Source organism: Engystomops pustulosus, chromosome 9 (assembly GCF_040894005.1).
Source record: "Engystomops pustulosus chromosome 9, aEngPut4.maternal, whole genome shotgun sequence".
Taxonomy (NCBI): domain Eukaryota; kingdom Metazoa; phylum Chordata; class Amphibia; order Anura; family Leptodactylidae; genus Engystomops; species Engystomops pustulosus.
Genome location: NC_092419.1, coordinates 31675215 through 31699615, shown reverse-complemented (window position 1 = coordinate 31699615; position 24401 = coordinate 31675215). Strand labels below are relative to the sequence as shown.

The following is a 24401-nucleotide window of genomic DNA, read 5'->3' as shown; positions in this document are numbered from 1 at the left end:
GACTTATTTACCTTGGCATTTACCTCTCAGTACAGTATCCAGCACTGAGCAGCCCTGACTCTCTGATCATCATCTAGGACACTTATCTTGGATCTGCTGCTAAATTTCTTATTAAGCGTCCTGCAGCGGAAGAAAGAGCAAAGTAGAAGACATTGATCCCCGATGACCTACATCTTTGTTATACTAAGTGGCTTTTGCAGCAGTGGGAAAGTACAAGGATATTAGAGGGGGTTTTCTAGCATGGAGAAAGTTCTCCGAGCTATGGGGGGGCGAGGGTTGTGTATAATAAAGGAAGATATACTCTACCCTGATGTAAAATTATCAGCTTCATTTTGGTTCCTTAAAATCCATTGCAAGACTGAGTAGACTAAAGCGTGTACATTTCATGTTGTCTCGATCTAATATAGGCACAGTAATAATTTTAAAGATTACCCGATAGTAGCTGATTATTACTTACCTCCTCCGTCCCATCCCTGTGTGTAGTGAGCCGGTGACGTCACAGTCTCCTCCCTGCCTCTGCCCTAATCTGTAATGTAATAATCCTGGAACCTAACTTGTTATACACTTTATTTTAGTAATATGCAAATTAACTGTAGGGGCTCCTGGGGTGGGGAGTAGCTTTAGTTTCCGTTGCCCGGCCAGGCTAGTACACGCCCCAGTAGCCTCTGCAGTTACTTAACATATTACTAAAGTAAAGTGTTTGACAAGTCAGGTTCCAGGATTATTACATTACAGATTAGGGCAGAGACAGCAGGAGGAATCTACCATCACATCTACTTCTCATGGCAGGTTTCTTGTAACGAGAGAGCCGGATACATCACTGGCACCACCAGGGGCGTAAAAAAATGGCATTAAGGTCAGGCTAATTTGCATATGTAACAAACATATTTTTCACAGAAATGCAGCCGTACAAAGTTATAAGAAATTAAGCTTTGTACACACTGGGGTGGGAGAGGTAAGTAATAATCGTTTACCATCGGGTAATCTGATGGTAGAAAGCCGTTAAGAATCCAAGTCAAGCCGACCATTGTGTGCGTCTTGTGATATTACAGTATTTTATAATATCCTTCACAAGACATGAGAAGCTGATATACATCCCTTGTGCACACAAGCTGTGTTCACGCCTCCGCTACTGGGGCCTGGAGTAGTCTTTGCTCACACAGCCCGAGAGGCTACTCTATGCCCCAGTAGCCTCTGATGAAAAACTTTGCATAATAGTATGATATATTATTAGTTTAGATGAGGCTAAAAAGTGTTATAGCATAAGGTAAAGGGAGATAAGGACTTGGTACATTAGGTTCCTCTGTTTACTTAGCCGAGCTATCGTGCACCTCTAGACTTCTACCACTAGGTGGCAGGCGAGGGCCATGTAAAATTGTATTCATGTTGCAGATGTGGGGGGAATTCTGCGCTGTGAATTGCAATATAAAATGAAGAGATCCATAGATTATATGGGATAATATATGAACTTTAATTTATGTATGATGTGTCTGATGGCTGGTGGTGATTATGAGAAATCTCAGAGAATCCTGTATGATTAATAGTATGAGTCCATGCATGTCCACTACATGTATGAAATACATGTCACTCCTGATATACAACTCAACAAGCAACTCTGCACTCTGGTTATTCGAAAATGTGCAATACACAGCCAATTGTATGACTTTGCGGTCAGCAAAGTGATCTGTGTCAGACACAGATTGCAACAGGAGGGAAGTCACAATATGAGATAAGCTGAGTACGAGCAGAGCATATGCTATGCTATGCTCTGCTCTTACTAAGTTTATCTCATTTGGCCTCTTACCTCTTCTTGCAACCCGAGGAGGGTCACTTAGTTGACCGAAACGTCAGATCGCTATGTTCACCTCCGTGGGACTGAGTTCCATCAGTATCTTGCAAGTGAATGAAAACCGTGGTGACGCACGCACAACCATTGTACCTATTAGACCACCAGCCTCCAGACCCTCATCTCTGATCCTGTGTATAACGTATCTGCTAAGGAGGAAGAGCCAAAGTTACTTTTCCATAGATTACTTTTGTCTTTAGGCAAAATGGAAGGGCTTTACTTTTTATCTTCTTGTATTTTCAGCAGCTCTTCAAGAGATCATTCGCAGTTGTCTCCGTGTAATTGGCAGGTAAAAACCTTTTACGTTCTGCATTACTACAACTATTCTGTGAGTGGGGTGTAAATCATTTTTTTTTTTTCCTCAATAATCATTACTACAGTGATAAAGCTGATAAATCCACTTAACATTCAGGATCGTGTGGATACTGGGAGAAAATTATGTCCAAACACGCGTCTCCCTATTACAAACTTGTGCCCTAATAGGATTCTAGTGTAAGAGATGAGTGCCAATGATACATTCTTGTATCTGCAGGATGGAGAGAAGGACCGGATCAATGAGCAGGGATGGGCGGCCGCTGAGTGTTCAGTATGGCAAGCGGAGGAGAGGCGGCGGTCCAAACAGACCAGAAAAGAGTACTTCAAGGTAACCGGATTCATACTGATTTGACACATTTTATTTTGTATTGAATTTTGAATTTTAAAAATCCTGTCCAATGTAATGTGTACAATAAATGGCACCACTAGGTGGCAGAGTCTTATGTATTAGATGTATTACGTTACACTAGTTCTGTACACCCACTTTGTTATTTTACTTTCAGGATTGTCTAATCTGCGTTTTGTAATGCAGAAACTTCATTAAAGGAAACCTACCACTTACAAGTGGTAGGTTTAGACACATATACATGGCACCAGCTCAGGGTGAGCTGGTGCCAGATCATATTTTTGTTAGGGGAACAAAGCCCCTATCGCCGTTTTATAAGTTATATTAACTTATAACTCGGCGCACCGCACTTGGGCACGGCGCACCATGCGTGTGCCCGTGCGTGCGCCGGATTCTAAAGTGCTGGAGAGCCGGTGACGTCACCGAGCTCTCCGGCACACGCGCGCCTGCGCAACTTATCACGGCCTGTTTCCCCGTGCTAAGTTGCGCAGGCGCGCGTGTGCCGGGGAGATCGGTGACGTCACCGCCTTTCCAGCACGTTAGAATCCGGGGCACGCGCATGGTGCGCCGTGCCCAAGTGCGGTGCGCCGAGTTATAAGTTAATATAACTTATAAAACGGCGATAGGGGCTTTGTTCCCCTAACAAAAATATGCTCTGGCACCAGCTCACCCTGAGCTGGTGCCATGTATATGTGTCTAAACCTACCACTTTTAAGTGGTAGGTTTCCTTTAAGGACATATTTGGTCAAGATAATTGATAGCGCAAGTCCATTTGCAAATATTCCATTTCATATGTTACAATATCTGTGAGGTGCAGAGAAGAAGTAGGAGAATCAGCATAGTAGCTAGTGATGCGCTGAATTGACATTTCCTGTATGTTAGGATCTCTCTGTAAGGTGAATATCACAGCTTTTATTATTTTTAACCCAGTTTTTGCCCTTTCCAAAGTTTTTTCACTGCCCCTTTAAGGATGGTTAGATGAAGCTTTGTAGAGATCTTCATCATCTTGATCCCGGCGCTGTCCTTCGCTGAGCTTGACACTCCGCAACCACCTAGATCTATTGCCATCAGCAATTTCCATCAGCTCCATAGAGATTAATGGAGCGGAAAGATCATACACGGCCGTCTGCTCCATTAATCTGACGAGGGGTCCGACCGAGGTACGCTGGACCCCTTGTTCTCGTGATCTGTGGGGGCCTCATTACTGAGACCCCCACTGATCAGCAGGTGAGGTCCTATCCTGGGGATGCTAATTGTAGGGTGCTAATAATGCGTTCCCCCACACTTTCCAGGAGTTAACCTTTCAAATACTGTTATTTGATGTTGGGAAGAGACCATGGATGCCTTTGTATACGCTCTTGTTCCTTAAGGGGGGGGCCTCACTCGCAGCTAATTTTGGGTGATATGGACTTATATTCCTGAACTAGCAGGTATGGTTGGTTTGGGGTGTAATTATTCTGGTGACACGTCTTGTCGCTAGAGAGCTATATTTATTACATAACATATTTATTTATATATTTATAACATGGCTCCCTTTAAGATTAAGTAAATGTGAGCCGAAATAGATTTTTGCTGCAATTAGAGCGTCATCTTTTTCATAAAAATGTCTTGTGACGTGGGTTTTATACATTTGTATTGTAACCTGTATTTCAGAGTAACTTGGTAATCTGTTTCTCTGTGACCCTTTCAACCCTTCCAAAAGATCTGTTTAAAACCGTGTCCGTAACCCTCACACCAAATCTCTAACCCCACCGTGATTTTGTCTTGCACAGTACAAATCTTCGCGGAAGTGTTCAAGCGGAAATGACAATGATGAGGTAAGACGCTCGAAGGTCTTCTGTATGATTTCCACACGTCATCCAGGCAAAATGTATGTGCCCTCACCTCACCCAGCCCGGTGCGATTTGTAAGTTATCAGGGGAATTTTTCCATCACTAGAAATAATGCAATGACACTAGGGGCAATGCAAAAACTCCCTGATCGCTGTCAGTGCCATTATCAAAGGCTGATGTCATCGCTCAAGGCCATAACATAGACATTGGTTCGGGTTAGCGAGATCCTGAGCACTTGATGGGATTAGGACCACCCAGGGGGCACTTGGCGTTTCATGCGCATACTCGGTTACAATGGATATGAAGGGGATCAACAAATACTCTACCACGTGCAGGGAATAGTCTAAGGCTTGTAATACACAAACGTGTGCAACCCGTGTATATGTGCCGTATGGTGGCAGGATCCCACGGGCTGCACACAGAGAGGACGGGAGTTTATGCATTATAAAGAAATATAACGCAAGAACGGTTACTCTTTCGGGTGACCTGCTGCGTCGGGACTATATTAACTATTACAGTTCCAACGCATTGTCTCATCTGCTGGTTGGAGAGCTGGTGAAATAAATATAAAATAAAGGAGAGGGAATACAGAAACTGCAGGAAGGTAAATAATTCCTTCTGGTAAAGGATGTGATTTGTAGATGGATGGGAAGACCCCACCTGAACCTCTCCAGCTGTCCTGAATCTGCATCTCCCAGAACTTCCTAGGAATTGTAGTTACACAACAGCTGGAGACGCTCAGGTCAGGACCACAGACGTGTATGTTATAGGTCAGTAGCTGTAACATAGAGTAGAGTTTGCATACAGGAGATCTTCATTTTTTAACTCTGTTTTTGTCTCATTTCATTTTAGCCAAACAGTGATAGTGCAAATGTGTCCCCCTCATCTCCCGTGTCATCAGAGGTACATCTCGTGCTTTGCTTTCTTTTGCTTTTCTGTTCAGTCTGTGTTCTCGCTCATGATCAACACGTTCAACATGGTTTTGTAGGCCAATCGTTGGTGCTTAAAATAAACAATGCATTACAATACATTTTTAATTTTATTTTTATGTTTTTATCTTCATGCGGTGTAAAGTTTCCTTATTGTGGAATGATCATCAGTCACATAGGAGGAGGGCGATCATTCACCACCTGGTTGGATGTCATCCATGGCCTATGTCTATTGGGTCATGTATATTAGATGATGGTCAGCAGGTCCAGCCAATAATTGAATCTCTATGGCCACAACTACTATAGGATAGAGCATTTTGGGAGCTGTCTCCCTTTGCTCCCTTTTAGAAGTAAGGGTTGCTGAGATAATGATATCTAGTGTTGATTCCCCCTTTCGAACTCCAAGTGATCCCCGCTTTGTGGCCTGGTTGGGCTAGGTGGACATGGGCAGATGACGCGGCTCAATGCGCCCATGTTCATTGTAGCAGTTATGTCACAAATCCGATATGTTCTATAATTTGCCGCACATTGCGTTGTGGTTAGAGACAGAGCATGTGCCTCATCCCACCACGACCATGCACAGTAGAAGTCTATAGGGGCTATGAGCCAGCTGCAGTTCATTACCAAAACCTGTCCATTTAGGACACTAAACCGCCCACAGTTCCTCATGGACTGATGGTTTAATGTCCCAAATAGCCCTGTATCATCATTGTCCGTGGATGTAAAAAAAAATATTAGATTCTGTATACTTGGGGATGGTTCTGATGAGCCCCATCAGACCCATTTTTGGAGCTTTCGGTGCCTACACCTTATACAAACTGGCTTCCTTGCTCATGCACCAGACCTATAGAGCATACACGATGAAGCCAGGGTCTACATCGGCTCCCAGGAATTACTTCATAAGCCCCGGGGTAACTATAAAGCCTCATGCACACAACCGTTTGCTTTCCTGGGTGTAGGAGGGAGGAGAGGGATGAGCGTTCCTCACTACTCTCCTCTCCTATTAAAGCTGAGCAGCTGCACCATAAAGACGTCTAAATATTGGACATGCCTTAGATTTTGCGCCATAGCTGACCGGCTCGGGCACGGTTCGTGGAGACGCTCTCACAGTACTGTGACCGGGTGCCATAGACCTCCATGGGGGCCGTGATCAGGCCGCAAATTGTGCGCCCATATCACCGGCTCCCAAACGGTCATCGGCAGGAGGCTTAAATGTTCTAGCAAATGGGAGTGGGATGAATACTAGTATTTGGAGCACTAAACCACAGATCCGTAAGATTTGGTGTCCTAGATCGCCCTGACTGGTTCACTTTTATAGGAGAAGCAGGGATTCTGTAGAACTATTTCACACTAGCAACGTTTCATTACCTCTGACAGGCTGCTCTCTCAGGGGCTCAAAATAGGATTCCAGCATGAGACCAAATGTTGTGTAGGAAAAGTAAAATAATGACCTGAAGTTGGATTTTCAAACCTTTTTTTGTTTAAACTATCTTTTTATATTTTCATTGGAAACCCCAACCTCACAGGATTATTTTGTAGAATTGAAGGTTACCTTGTAGTCCATGTTTTTCATCCTTGATATATTTCCCTTATGTTTTGATTTCTAGAGAAGTTACACCCCCTCCTTTTTTTTTTCTGCTTCCAGATGTGCTATAAATGTCTTTCATTTGTGTGCTAACCCCTTCCCGACTGCCGTACGGCTATATATGTCCTATTTGCACATGCCGCGTGCAGAAAGAACATTTATAAATGTCATCAAAGCGGCCAACTACAAAAGACTATATATCCCGAACCCTAGCACCTAGAAACACAATTCTGAAGTAGTACAAAATTTAGATTTCCAATTGTAACTTTAAGAATGGATATCTCCGGTTCTGTTAATCATCCACACACATCCTTGCATTGTATTAAAGCGGATATTCTCCAGTTTTAGACAGAATTGTGTTTCTAGGTGCCAAGGTTCAGGAGATTCAGACGTTAGAATTGTGCCCCCCTCCTGCCTGTCAGCGGAAGACAGAATGCAAAAAAAAGCTTCAGGAAAGACTTTCACTTTGTAGAAGTACATGCACCCTCAGCAACTGTAACTCAACTCTGGAAAGTGCTGAACATATTTATAACATAGTTTGGTAGAAGTTACTTATTAAAAATACTTTTATCGTAACAATTTAAAAATAGTTAGTCTCAAGTTAGTCTCACCTGTCATGAAAAAAGATATTGTCATTTAACCCCTACGAGCACCAGGACATGCTATAACGTCCCGAATGCTGCGGGGGGTGTATGGAGAGAGCTCCATACACAGCTGACGTCATCGGAGGGCAGTCTCCTTGAGACTTGTAGGCTTGCCGTGTGTAATGATATTTAATAGCCAGCAGATGGCAAGCTATTAGAGATCAGCAGTAAAATTGCTACATATTGCAATGTTGTAGTATTGCAGTATATAATATTATCAATCAGACCCTGCAGGGTTAAAGTACTGTGGAGGGTCTGAAATAATAGTAAAAAAAAATGTAAAAATAAGTAAAAGTTTAAATTGCCCACTTTCCCTAGATCACATATAAAAATGAACCAGTAAAAATTAAAAACATGGTAGGTATCGCTACTTCCCAAAATGCCCGTTCTATCAAAGTATAAAAATAATTATTCCCGGCTGTGAAGACTGTAACGTAAAATAGCGCCCAAATGCCCTAGTCGCCGCTTTTTCCCCATTCTTCCATCCATGAATATTTGAATAAAAATGATCAGTCGTATAGGTCCCAAATTGATATAAATTAATACGCCAGCACATACCGCAAAACATAACACCTCACATGGGTCTGTACACACAAGGGTGGAAAAGTTATTGGCCTCAGAATTTCGCAAAATGCTGAATATTTTTTTCTATGCACAAAGGATTAAAAATGTACTAAAACCTATATAAATTTGCTATCTCTGTGATCCAAAGAATAGTGTCATTTGGAGCGCAGGATAAAACTTGTAACAACGGAGCCCACAAGAAACCACCACAAATGTGTTGTGTGTGTTTTTTTTTTTTGTCAATTTCACTGCACTTGGAATTTTTTTCCAGTACATTGCATGGAACATTAAATGGCGCCACTAAAAAGTACAATTTGTCCCGCTGATAACAAGCCCAAACACATCTCTCTAAATGTAAAAATCAAAAAGTTGTCGCTTTTGGAACGAAGGGAGTAAAAAAACTAATGCAAAAGCGAAAAAGGGCCGAGTCCTATAAGGGTTAAAGAAGAGCTTAGCAAAACATCAAAAATTGACCTGGACATTCGGGCACCAATGACAATCGGTCACAAAGGGGATAAACTTAGTGACACAAGTCAAAAGGTTTATGGGCTACGTGACTAATATATTGTGTGTTTTTAATGATTTGATTACTTTTTGGGAATAGTTGGTGACTTGCAGTTATAAAAATAGTATTTGGATAATGTCTGGTATTGACTCATAACACATGAAATGAAGTGACTGGTTCACTAACTAAATCCAGCACGTTAGTCATGCCCAGTGCATGAGGGCCACAATAGGGCACATTCATAAATAGTGTCCAGAAGTAGACGACCTTAAAGGGAACCTGTCACCACATTTGCACATATACAGCCAGTGACAGGTTCCTATAAAGCTCTAATAACTGACTGACCCCCTTCTTTTAGCTAAAAATAGTTTCGCTTACATCCACATAAATCACCTTTTATCAAATATTCCCTAGCATCGGAGGGGGTGTGCCCTGCTCAACCAGCCCCTCCCATCTACTCCTACCCATCCCTTATACCTCCTTACTGGTCACCGTTCATGTCAGGTGACCAGAGTGACATCATCTCGGGTCCTTTTAGCTTCTTAATAATGGCAAACTATTCCCCATGCATGTATCTGACCACTTGAAATCACAGCAGCCTCTACTCCTCTCCATCCTCCATGGAGGCTGCTGTTATTTCATGTAATCACATACATGGTGCACAGTTTGCTATTCTCAGAAGTCTGAAGGACCTGCGATGATGTCACCTGTCACATGTCATGAATGTAACACAAGGCACCTTGTAAAAAGATTGACACAATATTTCCCATCTGTACATAGAGCTTTATATGTCTGTAGTTGAATATTAGCAGACAGTTCCTAAGTACAGTCGGAATAAGGGGGGCGTGGCTCACTGCTATTTCTGACTCTTCTCTCTCAGGAGAGTCAGAAAAGCTAATTTGCATATCTGAAAAACATCTGTTCTTAAGGTACAGCCAGTCACTGGCAGCTAATTTTAGGTTATTTAGTGAGGACTTGTAACCCCTTATCAGCAGGCATTGTTAGTCAGGGGGGGGCAAAATTTGGTGACAGGTCCTCTTTATAGGAAAGCACAATATACCAGGGACATTAACTCATAGATCCGGGCAGTGTGACTGTGGTAATCTTTTTATATTTGTTATTCATGGCCTCATTCCTTCTAAACTCAACTCTAGAATCAGCCCCACTATATTGCAGATTCACAGGCCGTTACACTGTCGTCGTCGCCCCTAACACACCCCGCCCTGCTCTCTCAGCACTTCACCCTCCCTCTGCCTGTCCTAATCTCACTGCAGTACAGGATATTTCACAGTGGAATTTCTGCTGCACAGTGTAACAGCCTGTAAATCTGCAACATGGAGGGTCTCTGGTAACACCCCAGAGCCCCTCAGGCTCCTTAGCATAATTTTAAAAGTTTGTTTTTAGAAGGAAGTAGGCCTAGGATAACAAATCTAAGATTATTACCACAGTCACAGTGCCTGGATTTACGAGTACGTGCCTATCGGGATGGATTTTGATGGTGGAGTTTTTAAACTGCACCAGATTTATCACCGTGCCGGATGTTGGATGATAGATCTCGGGGTATTATTATCTGCTCTTATAGAACACCATCAGGAGTATGGTAATGATTATGCATTAGGGGTTGGTCTTTATTTTGCATAAAAACTATCCGACCAATGAGACTGATGGCCATTTCAGCTTCACAAAAGGGAGACCTTCCCTTTAACTGGGAATTAACCCCTAGTTGAATATATCCTGTATGAAAACATTGCTATGTTTTTTGTAGGAATGTAGATGCGAATAATTCTTGTTTTATTTATTTTTTTTATTTTATACCGTGTGTGTTTTATTCCCTTCTTTCTCTTTTTTTGTCTTCTCTCCGTAATAGGAGTGTGAAAGGTCGCACAGTAATTCGCCAACACCATTTGGGTTAAAGCCAAGATCTGGTTAGTATGTCTAGTGGGTTTCCTTGTCACTTCTCTCTAATGTTCCGTTTCTGTTTTAAAATACAGGCAGTCCCCGGGTTACATACAAGATAGGGTCTGGAGGTTTGTTCTTAAGTTGAATTTGTATGTAAGTCGAAACTGTATATTTTATAATGGAAGTTCTAGACAATTTTTTTTCTTTTGCCCGAGTGACAATTGGAGTTTCAAAATTTTTGGTGTAATTGGACCAAGGATTATCAATAAAGCTTCATTACAGACACCTTACAGCTGATCATTGCAGTCTGGGACTATAGTAAAGCATCCAGAGAGCTTCACCAGAGGTCACAGTGGGCAGAGGGGTCCGTCTGTAACTATGGGTTGTCTGTAAGTCGGGTGTCCTTAAGTAGGGGACCGCCTGTAATGTGTTCGGACAGTGTTATTCGAGGACAAAAATCAAAATAAATATCGCCTTCCACATTTAGGGCTCAATCACATGGCCGCCTGTGGGGATGTACATGCGGCCGCACGTACGTCCCCATAGACGGCAATAGCGGCAATTGTCACTGGGACAAAATTATTTTTCTGTCTGGATCTTCAATTATTAAATATACAAACCTATGGACCCTATCTTGTATGTAACCCGGGGACTGCCGGGTGGGAAGTTCCGTGCAATTTTCTGCAAACATTGTTTGGCACACCCCATGGATTTAATGTTTCCTTTGCTGCATATTTTGGTGAATATTCACATGTGGCGTATGTGTGATCTCCTCACATCTTACTGTATATAAGTAGGTTGGATTTGCACATTTGTACAACAGGTAGTCCCCGGGTTACATACAAGATAGGTTCTGTAGGTTTGTTCTTAAGTTGAATTTGTATGTAAGTTGGATCTGTATATTTTACAATTGTAGCTCCAGACAAAAAATTTTGTGATTTTAAAAATGTTGGCTTGTCATTAGAACCAGGATTAACAATAAATCTTCAATACAGACCTCATTTAATAACTGTTATAGCAGTTTATTGTAGCCTAAGGCTAAAGTAGAGTAAATTACCAATTACAAGAGGTCCGTTTGTAACTAGGGGTCGTCTGTAAGTTAGGTGTTCTTAAGTCGACATTTTGAATTTTCATGTAATTTTTGCATTTGATCACTGCAAAGTGGCATAAAGTTTTGTGGTTTTGTGTATGAAATTAAATAGTTATTTTTGTGTATGTGGTAGGCGGTGATTTCTTAAAAAAAAAAAAATGGTTTTGACAGAATAGGAGCTTTTTACATAATGCGTTTTATATATTTCTAAACACATTTGTAGATTACAACCAAATATTGCATGGCTTTTGTTTAACCATTCTTGAGAGTGTTAAATTCTGAACACCTCCTCCCGGGACTTATATTATGCGCCCAACTTCACAGTGAAGGGGCTTTCTAAGGCAAGGAGAGCTTGACTTCAGTGTTAAACTCTCTGTCTCCTTCACTTCGTAAAACCAATTTACATCTCACTTTAAAGTTGATTTTCTGGATGATGCCACCACACCGGGCCATGAAAGAAACATCTAGAAGCTTCTCAGCTGCTTGGTAACATACTGCTAGTGGTTTATTAGGCGTATTTCTGATGACAGGTTCCCTCTAATGGATGACATTATATTTACATTGATGTCAATGGAATTTTTATCTGATATGTTAAAACTCTGTTCACTTTCTTTAGCAGAGGTGAAGAACCGAGGTTTTAAAGGTAGTGAACTGTGCCTTAGCTGGTTTTTCTTGTCACAGATTAAATTACAATTTTCTTTCTCATTTCAGCTTTTAGTCGATCTTCTCGACAAGAGTACGGGTCACTAGATCCAGGATTCACAATGAGGAGGAAAATGGAGCATCTAAGAGAAGAGAGAGAGATGATAAAACAGCTGCGGAACGTATGTGATAGGGCATGGTGTAGACTTTTTGGGGTCAGGCTACCTCTGCATGGGCTACATTGAAATCAAGTTTTTGCACCACGTAGTGAGGATGCGCTGGGAGGGAGGATGTCCTTACAACGAAGCACTAGTACGTATCCCACTGTAGACACATACAGTGGCAAATTTCGTCCTTTTTACACACCCTGTCCCCATTGCAAGAAGGAGCAGGAGTGGACATTGGCAGCAACCCCAGATGTCCGCATAACGAAATTGACATCTCTGGGGACCTCCTTAAGCTTACATGCAGCAGAGGCCAGGGATGGATGCAATACAGTTGTATCTATTACCTAAAGTTTTCTATAACCTCCACTGAGCCTATATGTCTCTCAGCCGGAGGAAATGGGACTCTGTTTTCTGAGCTAGAGGTAAAATATAAAGGAAATACTGCTATTTTCTGGTATCCTGTAGTGATTTCTGATGACAATCATTTCAGGTGATTACGGGGGTAGGGTAGCTGCACAAACCACTGGCCTTTTAGCCATCAGGGCTCTTGCACCTGAACGTTTGCATCCTGTGTAAACGGACTGTTTGGCCGCACAATCCCATGGGCTACACACAAAGCAGAGGACCATATATAGCTATATAATACAAGGGTGCTTCCAAACAAGAACCCTCATTTACACAGTGGCAAGTGCTTGGTTATATATAAAAGATTTGGTTTTTGACTGCTAAATTATTAGATAGATTTGACAGGTCCCACATATCAAGAGAGAACCACGGAAGCTTTTTTTTTTTTTGTCATTTTGTAAAAATGTTGAATTAGTATAAAGGTGGATTGAAGAAATTTACTCAAGAATAAAGGGGTTGTCCATTGTACAGAGGTTGAAAAATATATCGGGTTTCTTCTGAAAACCACACCTGACTATAGGTGGTATTTAGTATTGCAGTTAGGCTCCATTCATCTCTAGCTTACCTGCAATATCAGCAGAACCCATGCTCAGGGGTGACGCTGCTTTTGGAAGTAAGCAGCCATTTAGGACAACCCCTTTAACTGTCCTGCAGTTAGGTGGGATCTGACTAATGGGACCTCTATTTATTATGAGAAAGAGGGCTCCATTACCCTACAACTTGAGCATCAGGTAGGGCGTGCGCCGAGAGCTGTTCTTGACCATCTCCGACTGCCCCAATTATAGTGAATTTCGTGACCGGTAAGCATGTATAAAGGCGTTGCTCACAATTACCCAAGTTTACCAGTTTGGTCTTGACAAACTCCTAATTTGGTGACCAATATTGTTAGAGAGAGACCTATTGATGTTTCCAGCACTCGACCAAATCCACAGAGTTGAAAATTTAAGCAAAAACTTTTATTTCATAAGTGTTAAAAACAAGATCTCACTACCATCTTGGAAAAAAATGACGCGTTTCTGGTCTGAGCGACCCTTAATTGTGACCAATATTGTGCTTATACACGGCAAAGTAGGTTTTCCCAGGTAAGTACAATATGGGTAACCCTATTAGGAGTTTGTACTTACCCTGGTAAACTTGGGTACTTGTGGCCATCCCCTTTAATCTGTGATTCCGTTCCTTCCAGAAGGGATCTCGGATGTAATCGGAAGGTTCTAATGCAGACGTCTCATCCCTATCCCTCCCTGGAAAATGATTTGGTGAATGTCTTGCTGTGGAGGGTCCTATTTTGTAGGTTCTTGTATTTTCAATCTGGCACAAATTCTTTGACCCCTTCAAGGCCGTTCCTGACCCCTGTAGCATCACTTCTGGGTTTTCCATGCAGTCCACCTTCTGTACGGTTGTAATGCTGCTTCTTCTCAGCTCTGTCTATATAAAAAGCTGTTAGTATGTTTCTGCCTCATTACTGACATGATTATTACGTGTGAGAGCCCGAGCAATCTTCTTACCTTCATTGCCTTCATGTAATTCCATTACAGATGTAAAATGCAATGTACTGGGGAGCTCCATATACCCATTAAAGGCGCCATGACACCATTTAGAAACCATATCCACTTATAAAATGGAATTTCTAGATTCAGTGATGCGTCATCCTCACCCTCTTTATTACAACATGTATATTCTAGGTAAATATATTACCAAGAAATGTAAAAAAAGAAATTTTATTACGTTTTCCAAAATTTAATTGCGTCAAAAAGTCGGTGCCAGTTGCCCCGAAGGAGACGGTTTTGCTGCTTCGTAAGAATTGCAGTTCTCCATTATTATTGCTTTCCAAGCACCAAAGGGGGAAATATTCCTGAGAAATGACAAGTTCCACTCTTCTGCTTCGCTTAAGTCATTGTGTAAAGTGTGTACAATGAGGCAGCACTTTCGGTTTAATCTGAAAATTGTTGTTAAAAGTTCTGATAAGTTTGTAAAAGTCTTTGCAGCACTTGTAGATCATGCTTGACCATTTTGTAACATTTTAGGAATTTGGGCTTTATTACAAAGACTATAAATGGAGCTGGCCATGAAATCCAGTCGGTGTATAGAGACTTGTCTACGGGCATTGCTTCATGGGGGAATAAGGCAGTCAAGTTCCCAGAAGAAGGAAACGTTCATGGGAGCTAATTTGCATAGTGTGGATAATATATATATACAGTGGGTACAAGACTTCTTTAAATTTTTCAAGTTGTTTCATTGCAGGCAAGTAGTAGGATTAAAAAAGTGTTTTTGCTCATTAATGTGCACTCTGCCCACATCTTGGCAGAAAAAAGACAAATTGTAGATATTTTTGCTAATTTATTAAACAAGAAGCTGAAATATGACACAGTGATAAGTATTCGGCCCCTTTGCTCAGTATTGGGTATAAGAAGCTTTGGAGCTGGTGCAGCCAGGAGTCTTCTTGGGAAGATGTAACAAGTTTTTCACACCTGGATTTGGGGATCCTTTGCCTCTTCCTTGCAGATCCTCTCTGGTTCCCTCAGGTTGGATGGTGAACGTTGGTGGAAGCCATTTTCATGTCTCTCCCGAGATGCTCCATTGGGTTTAGGTTCAGGCTCTGGCTGGGCCGGTCATGAATGGTCACAGAGATGTTCTGAAGCCTCTGCTTTGTTATTTTAGTTGTGTGTTTAGGGTCATTGTCTTGTTGGAAGGTGAATTATCGGACCAGTCATAGGCTCAGAGCATCTGGAAGATGTTTTCATCCAGGATATCTCTGTAATTGGCAGCATTCATCTTTTCTTCACCTGCAACCAGTTGTCCGACCCTTCCCCCATAGCTGCCGCCACCATGTATCACTGCTGGGATTGTATTTGTATTTTTCTCCCATCTCCATAGTACATCCTATGGATCTCAGCCACAATGATCATGGGGTTATTTTTTTTACCAAGGCTTAGTTTGGCTGGATGTCCAGGTTGAGGAAGAGTTGTGGTCGTCCCAAACTTTTTCCATGTAAAGATTATGGAGGCCACTGTGCTCTTGGGAACCTTGAGTTCTGCAGGAATTCTTTTGTAACCTTGGTCAGTTCTGTGCCTTGCCACAATTCTGTCTCTGAGCTGCTTGGTCAGTTCCTTAGACCTAATGATTCTCATGTGCTCATTGTCATGTGAAACGCAGCTCGACTTGCATGAAAGAGTGAGTTAAATGAGTGTTACAGCAATGGGGTGTGAATTATTATCGCCATGTGATATAATTTAGTTTTTCTTGTTTAATAATATTTGTTTCTTTTTTGTCAAGATTGGGAGAAGAGTGCACATTAAAGAGCAAAAAATAGAACTTTGCTTCTTTGCAAATTTGTGGTTAGTTATGTAGATTTTCTCTAAAGCGTGGGGCACTTTGGGTGATTGTAGGAGCTAAGCCTTCTCTTTTAACTTGGTTATCTGCAGCAGGGGGTTTCATCACAGAGACCCCCACCAATCGGCAATTTAGGCCACTATGGTGTGGATAGGGCCTAACTTTTTTCCTGGGAAAAACCCTTTACCGCTGCTTCAAGTGTTCTTCTACTGATGCAATGGTGTTCTAGTTCCTTGGAAGGAAGTCAATACTTCTCATCTCATATACATAAACAAAGCCGTTCCTACTTGTTTGATTAAAGCAATACATCATTTCCACAGAATTTGGAGTCAAGGCTGAAGGTGATTCTGCCAGAAGATATTGGAGGAGCCCTCATGGACGGTGTAGTATTATGTCATCTTGCCAACCACATACGACCCCGCTCAGTGGCCAGCATTCACGTCCCATCACCAGCAGTGGTAAGATGTTTTTCCACGTACAATTGTCAAATTATTATTTTCTATGGTATTACTGGTATAAGAGTGTCAATAGTGCCTAGAAGGGGCATAAACAGACCTTATATTGACCCTGTCACCAGGTATGTGATTTTTAGCTAGTGACAGGTTTCAGTAGCCTCTTATATGCTGATAAAAAAATGCTTTTGTCAGCAGTATTCTGAATACTGCCACTACTTTATAAAAAATTATTTCACATTACCTGACTCCCTGACAGCGGTATGTGGTGAGTCAGGGGAGTCAGTTTCGGAAGTCCGTGTAACAGCCAGTAAAGCTACAGCACAGAGGGGCTCTGTTAACGCTCCCCAGAGACCACCTAATTCATCAGCATATTTTTAAAAGTTGATTTTAGAAAGATATAAGAAGATTACCACAGTCACGGTGCCTGGATCTATGAGTAAGTGTCCCTGGTTTATCTTGATGGATTTTGATGGTCGATTTTCTAGAAGTGACAGCCCTGGTTAACAATTTGTTCAAACCTTTTGTGTGGGTTGGTAGAAGCAACAGGTCTATTTAAAATGCACATATGTTCTAGGATTGTAGCTGGGCTTGAATCATCGGCAGAGTGTCCTCACACTGCTGTGTTCTTCCATCTCTGTATTTAAATTTGCTTTCCAGCTGCTCCTCTTCTCTTAATGACAGCTGCTGCAGACTCCTGGGTAAGTACTTCTTCAGTTACTCAGAGCAAGGTAGGGGAGACTGTAGACTAGTTGAATGCAGAGAACCAAGAGCACAGCAGTGTGAGGACCACCCTCCTGAAGCTACAAGGCTTTTACCTAACATTGGTTTTCTTGGTTATTTCTGTTTCCCTTTTTAATTTGTGGTGGGTAGACACAGCCTGCTAGTGACGGGGTAGAGATCTGTAAGGTGCAGGAGAGAGGACGTCACCAATGCACTGAGTATCGTCCTCCTAAAAACTAATTTATGGAAAAATGTAGACAAGACGTTCGGAGGGTCATCAAAATGCAATCCATCCGAGAGAATAATGAAGAGCATTCAGCTCGGCACTTGAATCCACATTTTCTGCTGTAGTGTAATATTCATGTGTTTTATCCTCTGTTTTTTTTTTTCTGCAGCCTAAACTCAGCATGGCCAAATGCAGGCGTAACGTGGAAAACTTCCTGGATGCCTGCAAGAAGCTTGGAGTCCCACAAGTGAGTTTTTAAGGGCTTTGTGCATTTATCAGAACCTTCCGTGAATTGTATCTAAAATTTATGGCTCAAGGCTCAGAATTTTTCAGAAATCTGTTCATCTCTCTCTCAACACGGGAGAGATGGGACTTATTAAGCGCTGGCACATTGTACACTGGCTCTTGAAGTTTCCCCCACACGTCACACTGGATATACTAAGCCGATCCGGCCTCTTGGTTTATCCAGCGGATGATAAATTATATGCCAGGTCCTGACTGGTGTAGAACTGCGCTATAGATCCACAGCCCCCTCCGTGCCCACTTGTCATGGAGGGGGTTGTGAAGGTTGCAATTCCGGGCCATGCGCATGGTGTACTACTGTAAAAGCCATGATTACTCCCAACAGTTTGTTGAAACTTAACAAACATGATTCCCCCCCCCCCCCCTTGACATTCCCATTTTATTTATCGAAAACCACTGAAATGACATGCATACCCGGCCACACCAGCATGGATGTGTTTGGGGGAGTTGTGGAACTTTTTATCCAGGTTGAACATGTTATCTTTTATCATTTAACTAAATGTAAAAAATCTATCCCTGAATAAGGCCCATGCACACAAGCATATGGGGGCTGGTGATACGGCTCCACGATTTGCAGGTGCACCACGTCCCCCCCCCCCCCAAAGAAGTTTATGGCACCTTGGCACGGCACGGCGCGGTGAGCACACAGTGTCACAATGCACCGTGACCGAGCCGGGCGGCCGACTTGCAAACTATTGGACATGTCCTATATTTTGCTGTGGCTTTCTATGGAGATGGGAAGGATGAGGTGTGATCATCCCTCCTCTTCTTTAAGCCATGTGCCCAGGTTACTTTTGTGAGCATGAGCCCTAACACAGATATCAGCTTGTGTAGCACCTGTGTGGGATTTGTTGGGAGTCATTCTTCTCTATGTGAGGTCACAGCTTGGTATCGAGTAATCGTCTCCTGTTTTTTGTCTTTCAGGACAGGCTGTGTTTGCCCCACCACATCTTAGAAGAGCGGGGGCTGGTAAAAGTCGGGGTCACAGTACAAGCACTATTAGAACTTCCCTTATTGAGAACTTCCCAACTTTCTTCTGTGTAAAAGGCCATGGGAAAACCCTCCATTCCAAGCACTGACAGTCTTATGGCTCCTTCTCAAGCCTCGGCTAGTGGATTCCCTGGCAAGACTTCTCCTCCTGAAGCCGTGTGAACTGTGCACACCCACTGTCCTACTACTGAATAGAATGAATAACAGAGGGGGTGTTGCTTTTTCTTTTTTTACATTTTTAATTTCTCCATTTTTTTAATGACAATTTTACACTGTACAGTGCCACCGACTGCATATCTGTGAGCGCATGGATGTGCGTACGTAAGTGTATTCTGGTATATTCATGTACTGACCGCTGGGTGAGACAATTTCGGGACTTCAATCGCAGATTTAGTTGATGCAGACTCCAAACTGACATGAATGAGCTTTTAGGTCATTTTTAATTTTTGGAATAAGCTGCTTTCATTATAAGTGTTAATGTCTTTCTGGTAATTGCGCCTAGGAGGCCCAGGATATAGTTGTTGTAAAGGGGTTGTCCGGCAAGTACAAGTGACTTTTACAGGTTCCTTGCTACCATGGGAGTGCTGGGTAAATTTCCGATGCTCCCACCGTATTTAGAGGAACAGCAGGATGGATGCCTACTATCCTGCCACTCCATAACTTAAAGGGGTTGTCCCAAGTATATAAGTTATCCCTTATTTACCTAGGGAATACCTAGCTGATTGGTTCCTCTCTAACTGCTGGGAGCCTCAATGATCACAAGAATGGACTCCCAGCATTCCAGAGAATAGGGGTCTTGTTTTCATGGATGAGTGGAGCTGCTGGAAGACCATCGCCCCTACCATTCCTGTTCTATGGGAATGATGGAAATAGCAGCGCACTGCACCCTGATATATCCAACCGCTCCCATAGACAGTGAATGGAGCGGCAGATTAATTTTTGTCCTGCTCCTTCGCCCATTACAGAGAAATGGGTTCCTTGATCTGTGGGTCCTGGACTCATTATCGGTGGGACCATCGCTGATCAGCTAGTTATCCCCCTATCCCTTTAAGACCTGCACAGAGAAAAGGCTGCAAGAATAAAAACAGTGGATTTTACCATCTGAAACGGGTCACTTTTCAGCTGCAGAATTTCTCTTCTCTCAAATGGAGCAGAGAACTGTTCTTCTGTGTAATCTGCAATAGCACAGCAGCCATGTGCATGCCCCCTCATGGTCATTCCTACTTGCTGGACAGCATTTCCTAAGGCTGAGGTGATATTCAGTATTGAAGAGCGACAACCCATCCATTTTTTTTTCATCCTGTCCTGTCACTGGTATCATGGGATGTCATTGATAACAACCAGTTACCAGTACTAGGGTTTTCCAGAAATAGTATTTTACGACCTGTTGATCGGAGAGGGTCATAGTCCATAACATCTGGCAGCATCTCTTCACACGTAGGTCTGCTTGTAACGCTGAAAACCCCTATAATGACTGCGGATGGATACTGACGTGTGCAGTACAGCTACCCCTTCATGGAATTGTAGTTGTAGCTGTGTGATACGAATGCCTCCATATTTATCACCATGTTTTTGTTTCATGACCATTTGTCTTGTAGATCTGCAGAACCACTAGAACTCCATGAGACTGATACTGATCTCCAAAGGAGGTAAAAGATGAGAACCTTCTGGTTGTCTTCAGCCGCCACTGGACTTCACTTTATTAATAGAATGAAAGTTTATGCTGTGGATTTGGAGCTTTGTGTCAGTTTCCCTAAAGCTAAGGAGATATATTAATCGAAAGCACGCAGAAGTTATTGGTGGTAAAACTGGGAATTTACTTTAAAGGGTTTGTCCAGGAGTAGAATTTTGATCTTGTATATAGTTCTGGGGGAGGGAGGGGTTATTTAATAATAATGCTTATAATCCCCTCTCTTCCATTCAGCTGCATCACTGCCGGGTCTATGTTTTTATATAGAGGCGTGCGGGCCTACTGGAGCAGGTCCTTGGCTGTGCTCTGGATGGCACCGACGGCCTCTGTGGAGGCCCAGCAGTGCCTGGGGAGAGAGGCAAGAATAAGTACTTTTTTTATTTTTAATTGTACTCCTGCACAACCCTTTTTTAAAAGTAAATCTGTCAGATTAGAAATCCCACAATATGCTGGTATCATGTTATAGACCAGGAGTAGCTGAGCAGAGAACACTATGTGTGCAATGTGCAGGCAGTGATGTTATAGAGCAGGAGGAGCTGAGCAGATTGTATATAACTTCCTGTCTGCAGGTAACGCGTTACAGAGCAGGAGGGGATACGTAAAGTATAATCTGCTCTGCCTCTCCTGCTCTATAACAAACTGCCTGCAGACTGCACAGTATTTGCAGTACGACAGCTTTGCTTTAATCCAGACATTGATTTTAACCTGTTTTTAATGTTTGTAGTTTTCTCCCAGTGCAGTGTAAATAATCTGAAATAATCTTATTATTAACCAGTGGAATCAGTTTTTTTTTAGATATTGGATTATTTATTGCATTCCTGGTAATTTGCATACTTTCTGGCATCTCCTGTTTTTTCCATTTTGTGATTTATTTTATAATTTTTTTTTTGTGACTGCTCAAAAGTGATACTGACTTAATTTCTCTGGTTTTCTATTTGTATATAGCTGTAATTTTTTTAAGTATTATTTTTATAGTCTTTGATTTGGTGCCAAAATCTCTTTTACGTTGTAGACTGTTTACATGTGAAGTGCCTGTGCAACCGAGGTCACAGATTCCCAATCTCTGCAAAGCGAATGGAGCCTTTGTGACGTCAGTTTTATTATGTTCCAAAATGAACAGGGTTTCACGTAATTTTTATTTAATTTTTTTTTTATGTATTTGAGGTTTTTATTGGTTTATCACTGGGATTTGATTGTAAATAATTTTTATTCATTTTAAGTTACTATTTTGTATTGAAATGAGCCTTTACTAGATCATCACTGGAAGTGCAGCGAGAGCGTGCGAGTCTGTATGTATGTATGTATGTATGTATGTATTCACGGGAAACTTTTTTTTTTTTTTTAAATCTTTTAGCTTAATTAATACCCAGAGCATGCGGTGGTTTTGGGGTAAGACGGCTGACCATAAAAACATCACAATCCAAAACACTCATCTAAGGTGCCATGAAACACACTACAAAGTATCATCTGGCTGCAAAATACAGCCATGTGATACACAAATACATAAACATTCAATCTTGTTATTTTTTAGGTTGAAGGATTCTTGGTATAAGACCATCTTTTAAAGGGGTTGGCCACTTTACTGCAGTTGTTTCTGTAATATGTGATGGACATCCTATTGAGTAAGTTACTAATATACATCTAATAATAGCTCTACATCACTTTCTTCATATGTATATTTAAGACCTGGGATCAGAAATGTCTTTTACCTCAGCAGCTGCCATTTCTGTCCATTTAAATGGCTGAAGATAATGTCATGTGATCCTAACTGTCCATGAGCAATCTATCCTCCAGGACCTTAATGTCCGTGTATACTAGTTAAAGGTCCTGGAAGGTAGATTGGTCATGGTCAGTTAGAGATCACATGACCCTCCTTGTGAGGTCATTTTTATGGTCGGGATTGTCTGGCTGATGAGATAAAAGACAGGAGAAGTTACTTTACATATCAAGAAATTGGTACAGAACTATTAATAGATGTGTATTGGCAAATTACCTAATATCCTGCCCCCCCCCCACGCTTTACAAAAACATGAAGTAAAGTGGCTAATGTTCCTAAGTAAGAGTTCAGCTGCCGGACCTTTGAGCTAAGATCAAAAAGGGTTGCAAATAATAAAAATAAAAAAGGTGAGTTTTGTTTCTTTTAACAATATTTAACCCATTCCCATATTGGAAAAAAAAATTGGGACATTCCGTCATTAAGCACATAACTTTTTGAATTGAAAGGGAAATTCCACTTTAAAGAAAATGCAGCTCAAAGTTGAGAAACTTTGCACATACTTTTTTGTTTTATTGTCTTCATCTTGTGTTCTTTTGTTTAATGTTCTCTCTTGTACACACTACCACTTGTAACACTTGTTCGTAGGAAACCCCAGGATGCACTGTGCTCGCCTTATGGGAAGAAGGGAAATTAACCACTGCCAGGCAGCTATGGCTAATCTACTGTGAGAACAGAAGAGGTCTGTCTTATTGGACATTACCTGTTCCTTCTTTTCTGTTTGTGTGTGTGGGGGGGGGGGTCTCTGATTCAGCAGTCCAATATTAATTGGTAGATTGAAATGGGGATCTTTATTGCTAAGAAGAAGCAATTGTGATTAAAAAATACATGTCCACCCCCAGTACATCAATAGCGTATGATGTTACATTGCTAGAGATGCATTGGCAAAAGATACAAAAGGGCATAGATCTAAATACAAGACCTTTGCCATGCCTAGTGTACATAAGTTGTAGGTTTGGAGGGATTCGTTTTCTTTATGGAGTTTGCTTTTTCAGGTCAACTTTTCAGGTCTAAGTAGTCTTAAAGGGGGCTACAATTTACTTTGCTATATTACTAAGTTTATTGCTGTTTTTGCACTTCCTAATTCTTCTGCTTTGCTCAAGCACAAGAGATTCCCGATTCCTCTGTGCTTTGCTCATGCACAAGAGGCTCCTGTCTTTTGTTGTGTGCTGATAATGTGCTTAGATTATCAGGGTACAGGTTTATATACACTTTCATTTAGCTTCTGAAGATTCTACCAATAAAAAGAGAAATAAGACAGATCAGAGTCATGAGATGGATATAAGATCACTAATACCCACACTTGGCTCTGTTATATCGCCCTAACTATAAATACACATTCAGCCCTGCTATGCGCCTCTCTCCCCCTTGGATCAAGAGCTTGTCTTGTCTATAGAGCTGGACTTCCGGCTCTGACTCCTCCTGCAGTACAGGAGGTGTTTGTTCTTGTGAGAGATTTGAGCAGACAGGAAGACCTGTCTGAACATAGTCAGGACGAAGGTTATGGTCCGATCCATGGGGAAAAAAAAGCACATCAGGACTGATGGAGACAGGTTAGAGGTAGATATGTGAAAGGCTGTATTTTTGTGGATTACATTGAAATAGAGTGTTATTTTGTCATCCTATTATTTGCTTTTATTTAAGAATTGTATCTTCATGTAGATGCCCATTAAAGGCCACGCATGCTCCACTGAGGATTCTGGGTAAAAATTTTGATGAAGAGGGGGCTGCGTTATTTAACGTAGCACTGAAGGCATTTGCAATCTCTGTCTCAAGAAGCCTAGAGACATTATTGTATATCGCTGTGCACTCAACTATACTTACTTTTTACTATTGTAGGGACCTACAGTTATATCTTTCTTGAAGATGAGCTAGAGGTGTGCATTTTTTTAATATGGTAAGGAATACGGAATATTTTGGTAGGAACCTTGTATCTTTTTGTCATGTTTTATGATTCTCTGGCGTGATATCACAGAGACCAAGGATTTGCCAAATTCAATAATAATACTCTTAACAAAGATTACGTCCCTCATAAAATATGCAGTGAGAAGCAGGGGAGTGGGTGAGATGGTAAAACAGGCTTCAAAGCCAGATCAGAGGGGTGAGGGTAGCCTCTCAAGCTCATTAGCATAATTTTAAGTTTG

General features: G+C 41.7%; 1 protein-coding gene across 4 annotated transcripts in view; it reads left to right on the top strand.

Moving 5' to 3' along the window:
* LRCH2 (leucine rich repeats and calponin homology domain containing 2) overlaps positions 1–22227 on the top strand; it is a 56873-nt gene extending 34646 nt beyond the window's left edge. The window contains exons 13-21 of one of the 4 annotated variants that reach the window (XM_072125819.1): positions 2090–2135; positions 2379–2489; positions 4280–4324; positions 5192–5242; positions 10434–10491; positions 12267–12379; positions 16420–16557; positions 17670–17747; positions 18728–22227. In XM_072125819.1, the coding sequence (XP_071981920.1) occupies positions 2090–2135; positions 2379–2489; positions 4280–4324; positions 5192–5242; positions 10434–10491; positions 12267–12379; positions 16420–16557; positions 17670–17747; positions 18728–18847 (760 nt within the window). In that variant the 3' untranslated portion in view covers positions 18848–22227. The remainder of the gene's footprint in view (positions 1–2089; positions 2136–2378; positions 2490–4279; positions 4325–5191; positions 5243–10433; positions 10492–12266; positions 12380–16419; positions 16558–17669; positions 17748–18727) is intronic. The other 3 variants (XM_072125822.1, XM_072125821.1, XM_072125820.1) reach the window with 3 other exon arrangements.
* The last annotated feature ends 2174 nt before the right edge of the window (positions 22228–24401 follow it).